The following is a 23,336-nucleotide window of genomic DNA, read 5'->3' as shown; positions in this document are numbered from 1 at the left end:
CTGGGAACCTTCGATGCAAGAACACCAAGCGGCTCACGTGAACTGACGCAGTGCACAGACAAAAGCAACAGTTCCAAAAGTGCTGAACAAAACCGAATTACACAATTGAGAAGGCAGCAAAAAAATATGAAGCATCTGATACATACAATCATATTTATAAGTGCAGCTACTGCGGAAACAAAGCACACGGTGGAAAAAGTGAATGTCGCGCTAAAGGAAGACAGTGTAAAAAAACCTGTGCATGCAGTTTGTCACATCTCAGATAAAGAGGAAGACGAGCTGTTTATTGATGCAGTAAGAAACTAATCGATGAATGAAACCTCTTATCTTTACAACGATTGACAAACACGGAATGTAACTTGAACACAACACATCATACAAATATGACCCTGATTGAAACAAATAATGATAATCAAATACTTGATGACAGCAAAATTCAATAACACGCACAAAACAATTACTGTATATTGACAATCATGTTACGTTATTTTTAAAATCTTCCCTTTTCTTTTTCATAACTTCTACTTCTCCACTGCGATACGCGGGTATATATATAAATGTATATTTATATATATTTATAGACAAGCCACACTCTGTGGCGCAATTGTAGAGTCTTCGCCTCTAACGCCGACATTCGAGGTTCGATTCCCGAGAGTGGATGCACTGAGTATGTACGCGCTACATGATTCATTTTACCTTCGCATCTTCTTGGTTTGGGACGTATGAAAAATATTAGGTTAACGCAGAATCATGTTACGTTATTTTTAAAATGTTTCCCTTTCTTAGCACAAGCACAGCTGAGAAGCTTTGATGCATGTACTCCATAACACGTTAAAAATAACGCATTTAATCACACTTTCAATTCCAAACAAACGGGAACTTTTGTCAATGCATGATTTCCTGGTACATCCATTACACTGATGCACACATCACAGCTACAAAAATGTTAGAGTCGGAATAAAGCGCGTTCCTACGACTGATCATTTCGACTACCCGAGCGAAGCCTTGATAAAAGCATGGTTTTGTGCACACTGAAAAGCAAGCAAAATTAGATGCATTACAGAAAGCGGACTTTGTGGCTCTTACTGGGATCATTGGACTTCCGTGACCGTTAGTAATTCTAATTACATCTAATTACAAAATGTTCAATGATCACACTGTTTTAGCCTAATGTACAAAATAATTTTGGCTAATGTTACTCAGAGTTTAAAGATTAAGTTGGTCAAATTACCTTTTATGTTTCTGACTTATTTTTTTAAGAAGAAAAACTGCACTTTATGTTGAAATTTTGGTTATTATTATTTAAAGACAATACTATTCTGAAAATGTACTTAAAGTACTTAAACTACCACTTTATTTTTAAGTCTGCCCAATTTTAACCAGGGATGATATTTTTGTTTCTGTTTTGAATTCAAATGCAGTTTAAAGCTTTTTTTCAGAAATTAAAACAGCTTCAGTTTACAATATTCATGTCCATGTCTATTATTTGATTCTGTCGCCCACTAAAACCCTTTTAAATTAAAAAAAAAAAACATTTGCGATTTGGGACAAATTTACGTGTGAGATTACATACGATTAATCAAGATTAATTCTTACACAGCCTCTAATTAATTGGAATAATTTTTTTAATCGAGTCCCACCCTATATATATATATATATATATATATATGTAGATTTGTATATATATGTGTATATATATATATATATATATATATATATATATATATATATATATATATATATATGTATGTATGTATGTATATGTATATATATATATCCATATATATATATATTATATCTATATATATATATATATATATATATATATATATATATATATATATATATATATATATATGCCAGCAACACTCATGACAATGACAAAACAATTACATTGTCAATCATGTTACGCTATTATTAAAATGTTTCCTTTTCTTTTCATAACTTCTTTAACACACTACTTCTCTGCTGCTAAGCACTGCTAGGTATTCTGCTAGTATATATATATATATATATATATATATATATATATATATATATATATATATATATATATATATATATATATATATATAAAAATACCTATATACCTCGGTTCATGAATGTCTCGGTACACGTACAACTCGGTTTACAACCAAAAAGTTCGCCAAACTTTTGCCTCGGTTCACGACCACACACTCGGTATACGAACAAGCCAGTTTCCCTTTCGGTTTGTGCGCGCTGATGATTTCCGCACGTGTTACATTGTTCTCAGTCAGATGTGCGTGCTTGCACATGCGTGCATGCTTTCCCTGTGAACTCTTTGTGCTCTATTTCATTTCCCTTCCGGTTCGTACACGCCGATTACTGTATTTAACACTAGAATTACCAGAGCCTACGAAAAAACTCGTAATTCCATCCCACCTTAAACTGCTTCTTAAATCCCTTCACACCTCTCCGCCAGCGTCCTTTGTCTTCTAAATGTGCTGATAAAGAGAAGCTTGGAGCAGCCGGCTATTCCATCCCCCGATCAATTTAGAACGTGCACGAACTTCTCCCAGCTCATGCCTTGATTGAGTATCTGGGAGTGGAGTTTTAGAGTGGAAATAATAGATCGTTATTTGGAACACACGCATTTCATGTCTGTTCCGTTTCTACAGTAATCTGTGTCAACACATTGTTAAAACTGAAACGTCCAAATAGCAAAGAAACATTTTCACAAGAATAAACACAATTGCGCTTTTATTCAAAAATATAACTGCAGAAACAAAAAGCCGCCTTAACATGCGACATTGACAGCAGTTTATTGTAACTGCCTCCATGGTTCAATAGAATCCGCCCCCGCTTGGGAATCAAGAGGTCACGAGTTCGATCCTGCGCCCCTCCGTTTTGAGAAGTAAACTGCTCTTAGTCTTACTGTTTTAGAATAAAAGCATACATTTCATTTCAGTCTGTAACAGCCGGTGCAATTTATGATCCTTGTAAAGGTTAGCTTTTTTTTTTTTTTTTCACTTTTCATTCTCTCAGTCGCGTTCAGAATCAATCCATACAACCCCCATCTGACACGGCTGTTTTCATTAAAGACGCGCTATAGCTCTGCAGTGTACCACGATGCATACTAACGACCCCCCAACCCGGTTCTGACACACAAACGCTGGCTGCCTTCTTCAGATCTCACCGTCACTTGCTTTTCTTTTTATTCAGTTTTATTGAGTGTTCCTGTCAGTCCCCGCATGTTGCTGTATGCTGTTTCTTTTGTACTTCAGGACATGCAGAGGAGAGAATGGTAAAGAGCTGCAACTTCGGCGCTATATGCAAAAATCAAACACTCCCCACCTGCCCGTGTCGTTCAAACACAGGAACATATATTGGTGTAAAAGTATAACAAAAGTGCACTTTTATTCCATCGCCTTTTCCTGTAAGAAGCAATGTACACACTTCTCTCTATGCTGTGGTTTCTATTACACACCTGAAAGAAAGAGACAATATCTATTAGTCTATTAGTTTTTTCGTAGGCTCTGGTAATTCTAGTGTTAAGCACGTGTTGAGCCACTCCCTGTTCACTGTTCTCAGTCAGACGTGCGTGATTTATCTGTAATCTCTTTGTGTTCTACAGTATTTCGTGTGCTTTTGCAGTTAGCCATGGCTTCTAAGCAACTGAAGAGTGGTGAGAAGAAAGTTTTGTAAAAAAATTGAAATCGAAGAAAGAAATTATTGAAAAGTATTGAGCATGGCATTCGTGTTACTGATCTTGCCGCCAAGTACAAGAAGTCAAAACCTACGATTTCGACTATTCTAAACAGAAAGAATCTATTAAAGTAGCTGATGTTGCAAAAGGAGTTACAGCGTTAACCAGGCAGAGACCTTAAGTGCTGGAAGAGGTGGAAAAACTGTTTACCAGTTTACTCATTTACCAGTTTGAGAACCCTCGTGCTTTCAAACAGCACAATGTAAACAAAGCCAGACTGCCAGTGATGTGGAGGGCAAACATGAAGGGTTGGGTCACAAGGACTTTGTTTTTGGAATGGCTGCATGAGGCTTTCGCTCCCACCAGCTAAACAGCTAAAAACACCAGAAACCCAAGAAATCACCTGAAGGAAAACATCCCTCCATCGCGGAGCCAGACTTTCCCTCAAAACTGTAACCTCCTCTCCACCCAGCTCCTCCTCACTTCATGCCAGAACTCAACTCATGAAAGGTTAGTTTTCTTGGTGGTTTATGGTTAGTTTTTGTATTACGGATTTTTCAAATGTTCGTTTTTCAGGTTCGTAGCGTGAATTGTTGCGGTGTTACTTTTCATTTTTTTCAAATGTTCATTTTTTTTCCCCTGTGCTTAAAACTCATTAAAAAAAGTGTTTATACAGCGATCAGTTGCAAGGCTATAGCGCAAACTCCTATAATGTTATTTTCTTGGTTGCTTGTGGTTGGTTTATAAATAAAGTTCGGATTTGTTCAAATGATCCTTCCCACTCCCCCCCCACCTGTGCTTAAAACTAATTAAAATAAGGTGTTCATACAGCAATCGGCTTGTAAGGCTATAGCGCGAACTGCTGCAATGTTACATAGAGGAAGAGAGGGTGCGTGCTGCTGAGAGAGAGAGCGAGCGCGTGGGCTTGTGTGCTGCTGAGAGAGAGAGAGAGAGGGCGCCTGCTGCTGAGAGAAAGCGAGCCTGCGCGTAAAGCTGGGAGCCTGGGTGTTTTGTGTCAGTGTTATTCAATGTTTTTGCATTAGTTTACTATTACACTGTGCATTCTATGGTGTAATTAACTATATTTGTGCTTAATCTTTAAAAAAATATATATTTACATACAGTTCGTACAGTCTGGAACGGATTAACTGTATTTACATACAATCCTATGGGGGAAATTGATTTGGTTCATGACCAAATCGGTTTACGACCAAAGGTTTGGTACGAATTATGGTCGTGAACTGAGGTTCCACTGTATGTATGTATGTGTGTATATATATATATATATATATATATATAAATATATATATATATATATATATATATATATAAAAATATATGTAGACTCAAACCGATTATGACGGCAGCAATCCAAGCTGTGAGAAAACACTAAAAAGGAAGCGTGTCAGACATTGTGGTACTATCTCTGATGCAGCTAGAAGAAAACAACTTCGTGATGCTGTCGCCAAATATGTGCAGAAAAATCCACAAGTTAATAGACACAATTGCCTAGGAAAGGTAACACAGGTAGTCAGAGTATATTATTTAATTCCAGAAAGAAAAAGTGCAAATTACAAGTGAATCGGTGTGTTCAGTTTCAGGTTTACATATGTAGAATTTACAAAAAATGACTTAAACTAATATTTACTGACAAATCTGAGTTTATATATATATGTTTACATTTTACATCCACCTTTACTACCTGTGCAAATGTCGCTAGACACACTGGCGCTAAATACTCAAAGGCAAATCCATAACATAATAGAGACGTTGCCGCTAAATACTCGCATAGCGATTTGGGTAGTGAACACTTCGATGAATGAAACCTGTTATCTTTACAACGGTCGAGAAACACGGAATGTAACTTGAACACAACATGTCCTCCAAATACGAACCTGATTGAAAGTAATAATGATAATCAAATCCTTGATGACAGCAACACTCATAACAGTGACAAAATAATTACATTGACAATCATGTTACGTTATTTTTAAAATGTTTCCTTTCCTTTTTTCATAACTTCTTTAACACACTACTTCTCCGCTGCGAAGCGTGGGTATTTTTCTAGTATATATATATATATATATATACACAGTACTAGGGAAAAAAAAATATACAGTCCCGATCAAAAGTTTAAGACCACTTGAAAAATGGCAAAAAATCATATTTTGCATGATTGGATCTTAACAAGGTTCCAAGTAGAGCTTCAACATGCAATAAGAAGAAATGGGAGTGAGACAAAACATTTTTTGAGCATGCAATTTAATGAAAACAACGATTAAACTGAAACAAGCTGTTTTACAGCTGATCAAAAGTTTAGGACCACACCTCCAAAAAAACCCGTAACCCCCCCCAAAACAGAAATCAAACTTACAAACATGAACTCAGTACTGAGTAGCTCCACCGTTATTGTTGATCACTTCAAAAATTTGTTGCGGCATGCTTGATGCAAGCGTTTCCATGAGGGGAGTGGAACATTTCTCCAAGTGGTGAAGATGGCCGCACGAAGGGCATCTACTGTCTGGAACTGTTGTCCATTTTTGTAAACTTCCCTTGCCATCCTTCCCCAAAGGTTCTCAATTGGATTTAGATCAGGGGAACAAGTAGGATGGGCCAAAAGAGTGATGTTATTCTCCTGGAAGAAGTCCCTTGTCCTGCGGGCATTGTGTACTGTAGCGTTGTTCTGTTGAAAAACCCAGACGAGGGCCCTCAGTCATGAGGAATGCTTTCTGCAACATCTGGACATAGCCAGCGGCCGTTTGACGCCCCTGCACTTTCTGAAGCTCCATTGTTCCACTGAAGGAAAAAGCACCCCAGACCATTATGGCGCCCCCTTCACTGTGGCACGTAGAAAACATCTCAGGTGGGATCTGCTTGTCATGCCAGTAACGTTGGAAACCATCAGGACCATTAAGGTTAAATTTTTTCTCATCAGAGAATAAAACTTTCTTCCACCTTTGAATGTCTCATGTTTGGTGCTCTCTTGCATAGTCCAAACGAGCAGTTCTGTGGCGTTCAAGGAGACGAGGTCTTTGAAGACGTTTTTTGTTTTTGAAGCCCTTCAGTCTCAGATGCCGTCTGATGGTTATGGGGCTGCAGTCAGCACCAATAACGGCCTTAATTTGGGTCGAGGATCGTCCAGTGTCTTGAAGGACAGCCAATTGGATCCTCCGGCGCAGTGCTGGTGAAATTTTTTTGGGTCTTCCACTTGACTTTTTTGTTCCATAACCCTCAGGATCATTTAAGAAATTCCAAATGACTGTCTTACTGTGTCCAACCTCAGCAGCGAATGACGTGCTGTGAGAGACCCTGCTTATGCAGTTCAACAACCCGACCACGTTCAAAAAGGGAGAGTTTTTTTGCCTTTGCCATCAGAACGTGTAACTACCTGACAGAAAATGACAATGAATCTACATCTTTGCACAGATTTGGCCTTTTAAAGGCATGTGGTCCTAAACTTTTGATCAGCAGTAAAACAGCCTGTTTCAATTTAATCGTTATTTTCAATTAATTGAATGCTCAAAAAATGTTTGTCTCATTCCCATTTCTTCTTGTTGCATGTTGAAGCTCTACTTGAAACCTTGTTAAGATCCAACCACGCAAAACATTTTTTTTGCCATTTTTCAAGTGGTCTTAAACTTTTGATTGGGACTATATATATATATACATACATACATACATACACACACACATATATATCTATATACACACACAGTGTATGTATGTATGTGTGTATATATATATATATATATATATATATATATATATATATATATATATATGTTATATAAAAAAAATCTTGGGGCAAGACGTGATCATCTCAGAGAGACACTTTTACATCAAGCGAGACTAGACATTACAACCTTAGGAAGCAAAACCTGTGAGACTGTGACTGTTGCACGTCATGCCCTACTTACAAACAATTTAAAACGAGTTAATGGACATCTAACCACGCTTTTGTTTGAATGCTTTTGGCAGACACACTTCATGTGCTCCCACCTCTTAAAAATGTTATAAGTTCTAGATGGCACATGAACGACTAAGCAAAGAAGAAAGAGAAGCGCGTTCAAAAGAGACACAAAAGCGTTGAAGAGAAAAGAGGTCAAAAAAGTATGCACAAGAGAACAATAATAATCTATGTACAAATTCAGAAAATAAGTAAAGTAATAATCAGCCAGGAAGTCCCGCGAGAGACACTTTAATGTCCCACAAGACAAAACAGCGTCAGACTGCTGTACAGGATTTTAAATGATCAACGCACAGTGCGAGAAGCAGAACACACAGCACGGCAGGAGGAGCAGTAAGCAAGCAGGTGATCCGTCTGCATCTCCAAAGCATGCGTTGAGCTACCTCCTTCACAACGCAAGCAGCAGAGACGTGAAGTGGCTGGTGCGTGGGTGAGCTTGCAAAGTGAGCTCGGGGCACAGCCCCCTAGGGTGTATATATATATATATATATATATATATATATATATATATATATATATATATATATGTGTGTGTGTGTGTGTGTGTGTATATATATATATATATACTGCTCAAAAGAATTAAAGGAACACTTTTTAATCAGAGTATAGCATAAAGTCAATGAAACTTATGGGATATTAATCTGGTCAGTTAAGTAGCAGAGGGGGTTGTTAATCAGTTTCAGCTGCTGTGGTGTTAATGAAATTAACAACAGATGCACTAGAGGGGCAACAATGAGATGACCCCCAAAACAGGAATGGTTTAACAGGTGGAGGCCACTGACATTTTTCCCTCCTCATCTTTTCTGTTTCTTCACTAGTTTTGCATTTGGCTACAGTCAGTGTCACTACTGGTAGCATGAGGCGATACCTGGACCCTACAGAGGTTGCACAGGTAGTCCAACTTCTCCAGGATGGCACATCAATACGTGTCATTGCCAGAAGGTTTGCTGTGTCTCCCTGCACAGTCTCAAGGGCATGGAGGAGATTCTAGGAGACAAGCAGTTACTCTAGGAGAGCTGGACAGGGCCGTAGAAGGTCCTCAACCCATCAGCAGGACCGATACCTGCTCCTTTGTGCAAGACGGAACAGGCTGAGCACTGCTCGTGCCCTACAGAATGACCTCCAGAGGGCCACTGGTGTGAATGTCTCTACCCAAACAATCAGGAACAGACTTCATGAAGATAGCCTGAGCGCCCGACATCCTGTAGTGGGCTCTGTGCTCACTGCCTAGCACCGTGGAGCTCGACTAATTTGCTCAAGAACACCAGAATTGGCAAGTCCGCCACTGGCGCCCTGTACTTTTTACAGACGAGAGCAGGTTCACCCTGAACAGCTGAGATAGACGTGAAAGAGTCTGGAGAAGACAAGGAGAATGATATGCTGCCTGCAACATCGTTCAACATGACAGGTTTGGTGGTGGGTCAGTGATGGTCTGGGGAGGCATATCCATGGAGGGACGCACAGACATCTACTGCATAGGAAATGGTGCTCTGACTGCCATAAGGTATCGAGATGAAATCCTTGAACCCATTGTCAGACCCTACACTGGTGCAGTAGGTCCTGGTTTCCTCCTAATGCACGACAATGCCCGGCCTCATGTGGCAAGAGTATGCAGGCAGTACCTGGAGGATGAAGGAATTGAAACAATTGAATGGCCTTCACGATCCCCTGACTTAAACCCAATAGAACATCTGTGGGACATTATGTTTCGGTCCATTAGGCGCCAGGTTGCTCCTCAGACTGTACAACAGCTCAGGGATGCCCTCATACAGATCTGGGAGGAAATGCCACAAGACACCATCCGTCGTCTCATTAGGAGCATGCCCGACATTGTCAAGCATGCATACAAGCTCGTGAGGGCCACACAAGATACTGAAAAGCATTTTGAGTAGCAGAAATTAAGTTTTTGAAAAAATGGACTAGCCTGCCACATCTTCATTTCACTCTGATTTTAGGGTGTCTACACAATTGAGCCCTCTGTAGGCAGAAAACTTTTATTTCCATTAAAAGACTTGGCATCCTTTTGTTCCTAAGACATTGCCCTGTCGTTATTTGTATAGATATCCAACTTCATATTGAGATCTGATGTATCTAATGTGTTTCTTTAAAGTGTTCCTTTAATTTTTGTGAGCAGTGTATATATATATATATATATATATATATATATATACATATATATACACACACACATCTATATATCTAAATCTATACCTATATATCTATATATACCTATTTCTCAGTGACCATCAACAAAAGCCAAAGCTAATCATCAGGAAAAACATGAACTGATCAACAGCATTTTCAAGAAAAAGAAGCTCCAGTAACCCAATAATATTAGCTCCTGGTTAAAAACTACAAATACTGTATACAAAAATACATTGTTACATAGCCCTTCTGATACTGTATATCAAATTAACCAACAGCACTATAACTGATGCCTATTGTCTTTGGAAATTGCCCAGGAAAGGTAACATAGGTAGTCAGAGTATATTATTTAATTCCAGAAAGAAAAAGTGCAAATTACAAGTGAATCAGTGTGTTCAGTTTCAGGTTTACATATGTAGAATTTACAAAAAATGACTTAAACTAATATTTACTGACAAATCTGAGTTTGTATATGTATGTTTACATTTTACATCCACCTTTACTACCTGTGCAAATGTATTAAATTACTTACTAACAGATCATGATACAACACAATTGTTTAGAATTAGAGGACAGGTTGAATTCAACTTATATAATTATAATTATGACGCCTGACTTGGAACAGCACACAAATCCACGAACAATCTGCGCACGGTCCTCTTTAATGCTAAAAACAAGAAATTGACAGCAGAAACACGAAACACAGTTTACAGCACTCCATGCAGTTCTTACCCCGTGGTATACATAGGACAAATATCAAAAAGAATCGAATTTTATTAAGTGCCTAAATTGAAAGAGCAACACAAAGCTTAAACATGCATGGCTTCATGGCAATAAATAAATAAATAAATATACCAAAAAGTCACCATAATACATACAACAGACACTACATTACTCTAACACAAGACACTGGGACTGTCTGGTAGAAGCACTAAGAAATGTGTGGCCAGTTGTTTCCCAGATAGACAGGGACATCATACTATTTTAGCTTTTTGCTATGAAGTGGAAAGAACACATTAGAATTCCTACGTGGGTTTTTCCAATATACTGTAGCTGCTTTAATTTCTGGGCCACTACACCAGATATATGGTTGGTTTACATATAATTTGAAACAAGGGAATAATTTCTCAACAACCCAGCATAAGACCTTAAAAATCTGTAGTTGCCTTATTTATTGATATTGTGTATAATAATTTCCAGATAAAATGAAGGAAAAACCACATAAATGTAATCAGATAAAAGGGTGAATTGGATCAAAAAGCCAGGCATCAAAAGATATGTAACCTTATAACACATAAAACAAGTAAGATAATGCAAACTTAGATTTTTCATCTTTCATTGCATGTACCTAAGTGAGACAAAAGGCAAAATAAAATTTGGTATGGTAAGCAGACAAATCTGAAATCATCAGGAGACAGAACGAAACAGGAAAAGTAGGAGTATCTCCACTAAGTTCATGCATAGCCATGAAGCAGACAAGAAGGCCAAAATTACAGGAAAAACGAGAGATTAGTTTCAGAGTTTCTTGCAATATGTAAAAACTATTAGAAGTAGGCCTAAATTTACTCCTGTCTTCAAAATAAAAACCAAAAGATAATTGCCTGAATATTTTTTTTTTATTTAAATTGTATACAAAAAATCAGCTTTTTTATTTTCAGTTATGACAATGATGCAGGCTCCCAGCTTTAACTATGTTATAGTTATGCACCTTCTCATATGTTACATAGAGAATAAATGAAATGTATAAAATATATGCAAATATTACATTAAAATAAAATTAAAATATTACTAACCTTAGCCATTAAGGTAGTTCCAAAGCCTCCCTGGTAATTATTAGCAGAGGGCACACCTTCCATGACTCCTGGAACAGGGTTGTAAGTGTCACTTGACCAACAGCGACCAGAACTCATATTTAGGATCTGAGCCAAAAGCTTGGGGTCAAGTCCTAGTCTGAGAAAGATTAAAAAATGCACATAATCAACTAATATAAAAATATCTCATGCAGATAATAAAACCATTTAATCAATATCCCAAACATCCATGAAGATAATACTATCCTTAATAAGGTTTTTTCTTTTTGCACATTTACATAGCTCCATGACAGTAGGAAGTGATTGTTGTTCAGCTGATAAACTGAAAAATCAGATTCAGCAACCTGGTCTTGATATGCTATACTTAACTAAATACACAAAGGGGTGTTTTAAATTTTGTCTCTTGTTCAAAGAAAAGTCAGACCCCAACCCTTCCATTAAGTATCCAAATGAACAGCTACAGAAATAATGACAAATCTTCTAGAAGTAAATTATCCACACCATAAACATAAAAAGCAAGAGGTTCAAGCCTTGATAAGAATATATATAAACTTTAAAACTCACCTACAAAGCAATGAACAACCTTTAATGCTGACCCCATGTATTCCAGTGCAGTAACCAAATTCTTGAAAATGCTAGATTCTAAGATATTTTGAGGTCAGCATTCACTATTCTATTTTCAATGATGTACATAGAGCTTTAGAGTACCCAATCTCTGCATCTCTCCTTGCAATTTGTTCACAAGTTGTGACCAGTCTCTCTCTCTATCTCTCTTTATCCCTCTCTCTCTTTCGCTCTAAAATTAAATGGAAAGCTCACCTTTTCTCTTTCAGTTTCTCTTAACCCTTCAATCTCCTATCCATTAATTTTGACATTTGCTTCATTCTTATGTTTAACAATTTTTCTTATTCTCTGCAAATGTTACTGATTTATTATGAATTATGCTGACCAGTCTTTTTAGACTGTATTTCTTGTTGATACTAACATTAGATTTATTTCATGTTGTTGTCTCTGCCTTGTTCTCTGTACAATTTCTTCAACATGTGAGCTATTTTGCTTCTTATATCCGTAACACTGCTATACTTCGCTCTGACTAAACTATGTTTGTAATCCTTTAAAAATGTGAGTTTAGTTTATATAGTTCAGTAAATGAACAGATATATTTAGAATGTATGTTGTAATAACTTTGCTACATTTTCTTTTAGCAACATTTACAGTAAAACACAAAAATCACCTCAGAAATAAAGGTAATATTAATATGTTATCATCATGCAAAGAATAAATCAAAACTTGGAACACATAACTGAAAGAACACTTTGTAAAATATGTTTTTTTCAGTAAAACCTAAACACACTTGTGTACTTTATATTGAATTACTTTTTCAAGAAGACATTCAGCAGCATTAAATTCACTATCTATGAAGGACCATAATATACACATACAATCACATGGTATATGTTACCCTCAGAACATACATAAAGATTATTTCTAGTGACAACTAAAACAGAAGTTCTAAAACTCATAAAGTGATAGAAATTGATGCATTAACAATTGCAAAACAGAGCCCTTTTCTTTCATTTTTAACATGAATCAATAAAATTAACCCACATCAAATGCAGAAAACACATACTGGTCTCTGTTCCCCCACACTATAAAATGTATTTTGTACAGAATCTGACTATTAAATCATTATTGGTCTTGAAGATCATTACATTCTGCCAAAGCTCCACCTGTGTTCAATTTCTTTTTATTTTTAATAAGACTTTTATTTGCTCTCTCAACAGTAATTAAACACTGGAACCTTAGTCTATGAGACTTTGCTTTTGCTTTTAAAGTGTACAGTTTAACAGACTGTTTTGGAAATTTATATTCTTTTTTGTAATTTTAGTCATAATAGCTGTTTAGGCAGGGTCTTTAGTCTAATAAAGAGCAAACCTCAAATTAAAAAATAAAACTGTATTCTCTCTCTCATTCTCACTCCCTCTCCCATCATAAAGAAAGCCTTGTGACATATGTTCAACATCTCCTCACAACCATGTTTTATAGTTCGGGTCATTTGTTGAAAAGGTTACTGCTTCTGATATAATAAAGCTTGTCCAAGCATGGAAATCATTTGTTACATTGTAGTGATAGTGACATGAATTGTTGTTCTAGACTTTAACAATAAATCATGTTGTACTATTAAGCATAGTGATTGTGTTTTCAAGCTAACACAAACATGCACGTTTGCATAAAACACATTAGAAATTATTTAACACACTGGTTTTACTAAGTGGGAGGAAGACTATAAAACAAATTACATTTCAAAATGTAAACACTTATCATGTTAGATATTTTGTACATAAGCATAACTTAAAAATCAAAATATTATGCTGTGTGAGTGATCAAAATTATTTTAAATGAAAAAAACAAGCAAGAATTTCTATTTATAATTGTAAAATGTTTCTTCTGCTACAACCAAAGGTTTATTATTGAAGTTAATATATGTATATAAATAAAACATGGCACTATAGATAACCCTTCAACAGAATGTAAAAAGGCGATACTTTGCAATTATTTTTGCTGGAGACACATATTGCATTTTCAGCAAGGTTAAGCAAATTGTTTTTATATAAAATGAGCATGTTAACAAGATTGTATTAGAAAGGTTTCTTTCTATTTAATGTAACATATGCAAACTAACTACTCAGTCAAGGAAAACGAGGGGGGAAAAACCCTTTAGGGATTTCTCAGATATTTAAGCATACTGCTTTAAACTTGGTGCTTTAGTCACACTTACAAATCTCCTTGGGAAGACTGATGTTCTTGGAGTGATTTTTTTTCTACATCAAGTGCATCATTAAAAAGACCAAGTTAGGAGTCTTTTGCATTTCATCTTTCATAAGACTACTCCACTAGTGCATAAATAACTGACAGTTAAAATTGGACATGGTATTAAAATCAGTAAGTGAAGTCTTCTGTCTTCCTCTGGGCCTAAGCTTGTAATAGTCTAAAACCAGATAGAATATAATTGTCATTCGGAAAGAGTCTTTCCTAGAAAGTCATGCTTCACTGGAGAAGACTGAGTTTCCATTTGAAATCAACAAATTAATCCGAGACAGGTATCTGAAAGGGCAAGTTTAATAGGAGGCAGCTACTGGGCTCTCAACCATGATAAAATGTTATTGCTGTTTCCCTGTAAATTGGCTGGGAACATGTGATTCTTTCTGCATAAGAGCCCCTTTGCTATTTGAAAGATATACTGCTCCTGCTATCAAAATGATGACAGTCTTTGTCAATCCCCATAATAACTTGCCAATAGACATGCTTGCCTGTTCCTACAAACAGTGAAATAATATCCAATGTAGGCAGAAAAAGAGGAGAAATCAGCAACCACTATGGCTTCCTGTTAGATACTGCTGCCAGCTAAAAGCTAAAATAAACTGCACAGTTTTTTTCTAACACCAATTGCAACTAAAAACATTAAGCTAAATTTAATAAACAAAATTAGAAAACACTTTTCCCATTCAAACATTATTTATATGTTCCAATTAGGCATTAGTTCCACTGTTGATTTCTTCATTACTTTAAAACTCTACCTGTCTTTTTTATTTTGAATTATAATTATTATAATTTAAATATTGACTAATCAATTGCATTTGCGTTTTAAGATTGATAATGAAGTCCAAGCTAAACCTAATAATTTTGAAAAATATTAAATGTCAACATAATATCCAGGGTTACTTTTGAGCAAACAGGATTAGAAATTCTTAAAGCATTTTAACTACATAATTACTAGTAACAAATGATTAGAAGACAACCCAGGAGCTAATAAAAGTGCAATGCCTTCATTATGCTATTGTATCATTACGTACGAGCACCACAGAGCAAAATAATTTACAATTATGCATGCTAACAATAACCACTCTCAAGAACATTTAATGATTTAGTAAGAAATCCTAGTCAAGAATAGGTAGGGTTTACTTAAAAGAAATGACTTTAAGTTACAAAATCTTCAACCACTATACTAAATATACAAGACAGATCTGTCTCAATAAAGACAATTCTATTTTAAAGCAAATGCTTTTATCCAAATGGAAAGTTTGCATAATTTTATTTGGTTCATTAAAAATTTGGGTTAGGAAAGAACAGCAACAATCATTAATAATGCCTTGAGTCATGGTTGATTATATATACTGTATATATATATATATATATATATATATATATATATATATATATACACACACACACACACACATACACACACATATATACATACATATACACACACCCCAACACATATAATACATTAATACATTGTCTCACTGCTGCACTGATTAGAAATGAAAAAGGGGGTCACATCTAGAGGAATATTGTTGCAGACTGAACCATAAATCAGTAGTTAAACTGAAATATGCATCATAATGTAAGCATATGAACACGCAGGCAGGATAGATCATCTGCCAAACTATTTTTCAAAGAGGTAAGGTAGTTGTTTATAAAATGGTTCTAAACTTAGATTTTTTGGCTTAGGTCTGTTGTGAATTTGATCATGTTCACTAAGATATAGTCTGCTGTGTACCGATGGCTTTAGTTTTAGAAGCATCTATTAGACAAAATCTAATAATCACATACAGCACTCATAAAACAATATTCAAAATTATAGATTTCCATTATATTAATTTCAATTTGATTAAAATTTGAATATCAAACCAACTAAATGTAACAAATGTAGTTATTTAATTTACAGTAAGAATTGTAATTTGCAAATTCTAAAAATACTTGAAAGCAAAACAGGTTCAAGTGACTAAAGTGGAAATTTGGAATGTCTGCTATCTGTATCAGCTGTGTATGTTCTTTTCTGTCTGTGTGTTTTTTCCTTACTTACCATTCTAGGTTTCTTGACCAACAGACAGAAGGAAATTTGAATGTGATCTAATGATATTAAAATGGAAGTATGGACTCACAGATTTATCTGAATGAAGATGTCTAGTCCACTCATTTTTTCATCCTGATTCTAAAAAGTGGAACATGTACAGTACATGTTTCACAAAACTGTCTTGGCTATTTCATAAAATTACCTAGTTGTGGGTAAAGAATTAAATCAGATTTCACCTTTTTTTCACAAATAAAGGATTTCTGCTAGTGATCATTTTAAACAAACCGTAGAAAACGATATACCATTATGTTTTTCAACCTGTTTATTTCTGAATGATAAAGCACTACACGCCTGGACAAACTTGTTAAGAAGGCAGGCTCTATTGTAGGAGTAAAGTTGGACAGTTTAACATCTGTGGCAGAGCGACGGGCACTAAGCAAACTCCTGTCAATCATGAATAATCCACTGCATCCACTTAACAGTGTCATTTCCAGGCAGAGGAGTAGCTTCAGTGACAGACTTTTGTCACTGTCCTGCTCCACTGACAGACTGAGGAGATCGTTCCTCCCCCACACTATGCGACTCTTCAATTCCACCCGGGAGTAAATGCTAACATTAATTTTATTTTAATTTTTTTCATTTTTATTACTATTTAATTTAATATTGTTTCTTTGTATCAGTATACTGCTGCTGGATTATGTGAATTTCCCCTTGGAATTAATAAAGTATCTATCTATCTACAATAATATATCATTAATATGTTTAATGTAATATTATATATTTTCTTTCTCCTATGAAAGAGTTATTAGCAAATAGCAAGCTGAAATAAAAGGTATACAACACTAAGACAAAAGTTTACTCTGGGAGCGAAAAGGAAAATCTATATCCCAGAAATGTTCTAATATTCTGTAGAATAGTTTGACTAATCTGCACTGACTTTTCCTGTTTCCGTTGGTATAACATATTGATTTTCCATTGCAAAGCTGATGATTGTGTTGGGTTACCGCAAATGACAAAGATAATCCAGTAAGTAAGTAAGTAACAAATGCCACCGCATTAGAATAACTTAAATGTTATGCTGGGATAGCAAAATTGGAGTTAGTTGATGAAAGTCCCTTAAATTCCAAAGGTTTCTGAAAACATTTAAATATGTTGAGGGCCAAATTAAAACATGGCCAAGAGAGAAATAGTGAAAAGGTGGACTGTGCCTTGTTTGATAGAATTTCAATGGTTCACAAGACCTTTTGGTGAAAACATCAGACTTGACAGAGGTGCATAAAATGAATTGTTCCTAACCCACCTGCATTCCAGAAGAACACTTATTAGTAGTTGAGTTATTCTGTAGCTTTACCACTGGTCAATATTTATTTACCTTGCTGTCTGAATATCACCTGCTGTTAACAACGCCACACCCTGGACACAGACCAAGAATCACATGTAGACAATACGCACATTCAGCCACAAGCAAAGTTCTTCACTTGAATGCAGAGCAAGAACAACAACAGTCCATGTAGCATGTGAAATCTTTTTAAAGGCATGGTACTCTGAAACTACTTAATCGGTGTCAATATAAATTAGAACAACCACCTGCTTTCTTGTTTTAAACTGTTAATGTATAACTAACTCATTAATTACAACTAGCTTTTACAACTTTCTTTTGACTAAACTAGAAACAAGACAGCTGTGACGTTCAACAGAACAACTTAGTTCTTTTCTCTCACTAAGAAATGTACATTCAGGCAATTAAAAGGTAAAATGATTTTGATGTTGCAAGAAAACACCGGAAATGAAACACAACACAAAAAAATGTATGAAATCAAACTCTAGAAAACCTATAATCAAACTAGGAATAGCTTCTCTTGTATCACGTTTATCTTTCTTATGTCCCATCCTTCATGCTTACATACTGTATAGGCAATTATAACATTTCTATCATTCTTGTGCTTGTAAATAAATAGTATAATTCTGTGTAATAAAAATGCAGGACATTGTCATGGGTTATTTAGAGAGAAAGGTAAGGAAGAAAAACTGGAAGGCATGCTGAAATGTCTTATTGATTATTAGCTTTGCCAAAAGCAAAAGCAGATAATTAATTGGCTTGACTGATTAACACCAAGAAACCCATTTCTTTTCACCAATATTATTTTCGCATCCATAAATGGACTACTTAAGACTTTTTAAGGTAACTGTTTAGGCATCTTTGAAATTTACAGAATTAAGCAAGTAACTGCATTTGCTTGGATTTAGAAAAATGATTTATTGCCGATAACTGTTTAGCATAGGACGACTGTGGACTCTATGTTAAAATGAGTGCAAAAGAGAAAGTGAATTTAATCAACATTCAAGCAGTATCTTGTTTACTGTTCTTTCTGTGCTTTGAAAATGTTAAACAGAAACATAACAGTTCAGCATAACACTAAGAATGTGTATACAGTGCATCCGGAAAGTATTCAGAGCGCATCTCTTTTTCCACATTTTGTTATATTACAGCCTTATTCCAAAATGGATTAAATTCATTTTTTTTCTCAGAATTCTACACACAACACCCCATAATGACAACATGAAAAAAGTTTACTTGAGGTTTTTGCAAATTTATTAAAAATAAAAAAACTGAGAAATTCTGAGGAAAAAATGAATTTAATCCATTTTGGAATAAGGCTGTAACATAACAAAATGTGAAAAAAGTGATGTGCTGTGAATACTTTCCGGATGCACTGTATATGTGAGGGGAAGAATGTAGACATGGGATGACACCAAAGCTAATACTTGCATAAGAAAAAATGTTTAGAAAACTAGAAGCAGAAATCAGTGAACACACAGACATTTGTGCTGGACCAGACATTGAATTAATTGATTAATTAGCATTAATCAATTCACTCCTCTTCCCCACAGAGACTGGTGCTTAGCAGGATTTTTTACAGCTGAGATCTACTGCTGGGTAGATTTAAGATACTAGAAAGGCATGTGAACTATTATAAATTGTACTGAACATTATAACATTATTACAACTGTGACAAAAACAGCCATTTTCACCCAGTCCTCTTCATCTTGATTCTCCAAAATAACATCAACCAGATGCTTTAAAATCTCTAAAATCATACTCTATGCCATACACACCATCTAACATTTGTGTGTAATCTTACCTTAGAAAGTCTCAAACTGTGGCCCCACATTATTCTTGAAGAATTGATTTTAAAGAAGCAGTTGTGATCATTTCATTCATAAATTTAAACATTTCTTTTGTTTCACCTGTTAATTCTGGTTTTGCTTAAACTGAAACAGTTTAACTCCTCTATCTATCCTCATAACTTAGTCTTCTTAGCCTCGGAAACAGTCTAGTCACTCTCCTCTTGACATTCTCTCCCGCTGCTACATTTTTCTTTTTTTAGTTCTCCAGATGAGGTCTCACGAGTGTGGTATATAACTTGAGCACAACTTTTGTTTGATATATAACGTAACACTCTAATAGCTTTCTTGATCACTTCTGTACACTGGCTTGATGTAGACAGTAGTGAGTCCAATACAACTTCTAGGTCCTTCTTATGAGGTGTACTTTCAAGTTTCATATCTTTTCATTGTGCATTTAAATCTAACATACAAAACAGGTATGGTAGATTTGAATACACAATTAAATGCAAGTTCAAAGCATTTGTTGTTTCACTGATTGAATATAACAGGTCATCTTTTCTATTCCTAGTGCACTTCACCTCCTTCTTGATCATTCTTTTACTACTAAAATATCAGCTCTGCACCTGTAACAAGAATGTAAGTTTAATGTCACTGTGCTCTGTACAAGAAATTATTTTATAAATTCACTCACAGGTGTAGGCCAAAGTTAGCACACAAGGGCTGTCAGCATTTAGAACCTTCTTGCCTAGCATCTGGAGAATGAAGGGGACAACTGCGAAAATAGGTATTGTACTATAACTGTATGTTACAGATGAAATTGAATCCTTTCCTTGTTTGGAAACCAAAGAAGGGACAGCAGCCAAACACTTTGAAGCCAATGAATGGACGGATGGGTGATACCGTCATTTGTTCTGAAAAGCCTTCCAGTGCAGCGGACGAAAAATGGAAGACTGTAAATATCAAGATCCCACCTTGATATTGTCAAGCTATTATGGCTTCCCGCCTGTAATGCAGTGTCAATTGTCAGTAAAGAAAGCCAAGTTATTTTCTCTTATGTGATTTTTACCGCCGTATCGCTATGGGAGAGATATCGCCTTTTAATATCATATCTCTATATTTTTCGGTTACTTAAAATGCTGCAATTATAAAAGAACTTATTCCAATTAGGGAGCTATATCACCCCCTAAAGGAAACATTTACATTTGGACTGCAGTACTGACACCCTGCCCTTAAGTATGTCTGTTACGTCAACATGGATAACAACTGCTAGATCCACAACTGTTCTGGCCTATAGTCAGTCTATCCTTAGAGGAAGGTCAAGATTTTCTGTCTCTGAAGAAAACTTGCATCTCAATTCCCCTAATAACCAAGTCCCCCCAATGTCACTGTTTTTTCTTTTTTGGGGCCTAGTTTTGAGGTGGGGCTCTTCATATCTACTTATCACCTCAGAAACTCTTGAGTTTGATGCTACAAGGCAGTGTGCACTTCTTACCTTGCACCTATGTCCAACCGTGACCCATCTGGGGGTGCATACTATCACCTCGAAGGTCATCTGGGCAAGTTCACCAGTTCTTTACTACACTGCAAGCTAACCAGCCTCTCAAGTTCAGCGACCCTGAGCTCATGGTCCTGGATCAGCTGGCATCTCTTGCAGATAGGAGCAGACTTTATTGAAGTCACTTTCCATAAATCCAATATAACATACAGGATTTGGAGTGTACAGGCATCATGATTAAAACATGTCTGTGTTACAGTTAAGCTCTTTTAACATTAAATATAAATTAAGTATGAGTTAAACAAACTACGGTACCTGATTTATACCTACTGGCCCTCTCTAAGCTACTATATTAATTGTTTAAAAATGCTCTCACTACTAGATACTACTGACATACTTTAACTTGCCTGCTAAATATGTTATCTCTAACTAGACTTTCCTTTATCCTGCCTTGCACCCTGCGTTGGCTGGGATTGGCTCCAGCAGACCCCCATGACCCTGTAGTTAGGATATAGCGGGTCGGATAATGGATGGATGGATAGATAGACTTTCCTTTACAACGTGTCTCTTTGGCACACCCTTTTTCTAACCCATCGGAACTATACTATAATTGTTTAATCACCCTCCTTTTTAAATGTGCGCTTTAACCTCACCTTCCCTGGCTTGTGTGTACTGAGTCAACTTGTATATTTCTTTTCTTCCTTCCTTACTGGGAAACACTGTTGCTTATTTACTATTTACAGATATAAAGACAATTAATTATATATGTACTGTCCTACTGCTGAGCTGTGATATGCCTGCGGCCAATGCCACAATGCAAATACACTCCCTCCAACCTTCCCTTGCTCCTGCATAGATGAAAAAAAGCCAAAAAAAAAACATTCTAAAGGGAAAAAAGCTATAAAAGACACTATCCAACCCCTAAGTGGCAACCAAAAATGCAGTTTTAGGAGAAAACAATGTATTTTAATCAGATATCACACACAGACAACATGCAGCACTGATCTCTTGATACAACAAACCAGCAAGAGTGATGTCTGCATGCAGTACACCGACTGTACATCTGCAAAGCAAAGCTCTAAAGCGCTACCTAAAGATGAACTGAATCCAACTGGTTCATGTCTAGAAGCAGTAACTTTGAATCACCAAACATCTCTGCCAACGAAGGTGAAGAGACATTTGATTATGTCAAAGCAGGGTGAGTCTCTCACAAGGTTCAATTCAAGAATACATATTGGAAAAAGTTATAGAGTGTAATATAAATTTGTGTAGTGCAGCTTATGTTTCCCTCTTTAGAATGGAGAAACATCATCAGGAAAATGATTGATGTGACTTCTGCTCCTTCTCTTCCATTCTGTAAGAATAAAATACCTCTCACAGCAAAGTGGTTGTTATTTAAGAAACAGGCCACACGGACAATGGATGATTCTACTGTGATAGTGTTATTCTCTGTCTGCTGGCTTTGAGACTAGTGTAGTGCACTACAATGATTCACCACTACTTATTCAATCATTTCTTTATTGAACCCTCAATTGAATAAGATCACCTGGCTGGAGCCCCAATTCTTTATCATCTACCTGCCCTTCATTCACATAGGAAAAAAAATTCTACTTCCAGTGACTTCCACACCACTTCCAATAGAAATAAGAGTTTAAGTTCTGATTTTACTCTGTCCTAATCATAAATAGCTTTAAGCCTGTTACCAATCCATCAGTTTATATTTTTACAAATACCCTTAAACTGTGTACAACGTCCCATCCTGTACACCTTTTCCCATCATATGATTGTATCTATTGCAAATTTAATAAGTGACCAAATCTTTAAAAATGTAACATATATTTATTCAACCTTTTACATTAGTGTTGAAAATAAAGTAATCTCTTTACATTTTTGATTAACTTATTTAACAGAGAGAGAATCTTGGTGATGGTCTTAAAAACAGTATAACAATTAAGTCATTACTTTGCCATTTCTGCTTGATAGAACTGAAGGTAGGCCCATAAACTTTTTCTGAGTAAAACTGAGACAGTTGAGATGTTTCTCACAACCATGAGCTACCTTTTTAAATGTCCCAAACTCTTTTCACATGTGGTTTGGTATCTTTTCTGTCACCTTCTCCTTACGAAGTATGCTATACAGCTATTTTTATTAGACAAGTACAATTTTACAAATCAGTATCCAATAATATGGGTGTCTGTGTCCATCAACATTTACAACAGAATTTTGACTACAGAATTTGTAACTATAAAAATGTATACAGT

At 35.8% G+C, this 23,336-nt stretch overlaps 1 protein-coding gene across 1 annotated transcript in view; it reads right to left on the bottom strand.

Annotated features, from left to right (window-relative positions):
• The window catches only part of hibadhb (3-hydroxyisobutyrate dehydrogenase b), a 161,984-nt gene that overhangs the window by 6,583 nt on the left and 132,065 nt on the right, over positions 1–23,336 (bottom strand). The window contains exon 7 of the mRNA XM_039737709.1: positions 11,573–11,729. Coding sequence (XP_039593643.1) covers positions 11,573–11,729 — 157 coding nt within the window. The remainder of the gene's footprint in view (positions 1–11,572; positions 11,730–23,336) is intronic.

The sequence above is a fragment of the Polypterus senegalus genome, chromosome 15 (assembly GCF_016835505.1).
Source record: "Polypterus senegalus isolate Bchr_013 chromosome 15, ASM1683550v1, whole genome shotgun sequence".
Classification (NCBI taxonomy): Eukaryota; Metazoa; Chordata; class Cladistia; order Polypteriformes; family Polypteridae; genus Polypterus; species Polypterus senegalus.
This window is presented reverse-complemented; position numbering and strand designations above follow the sequence as displayed.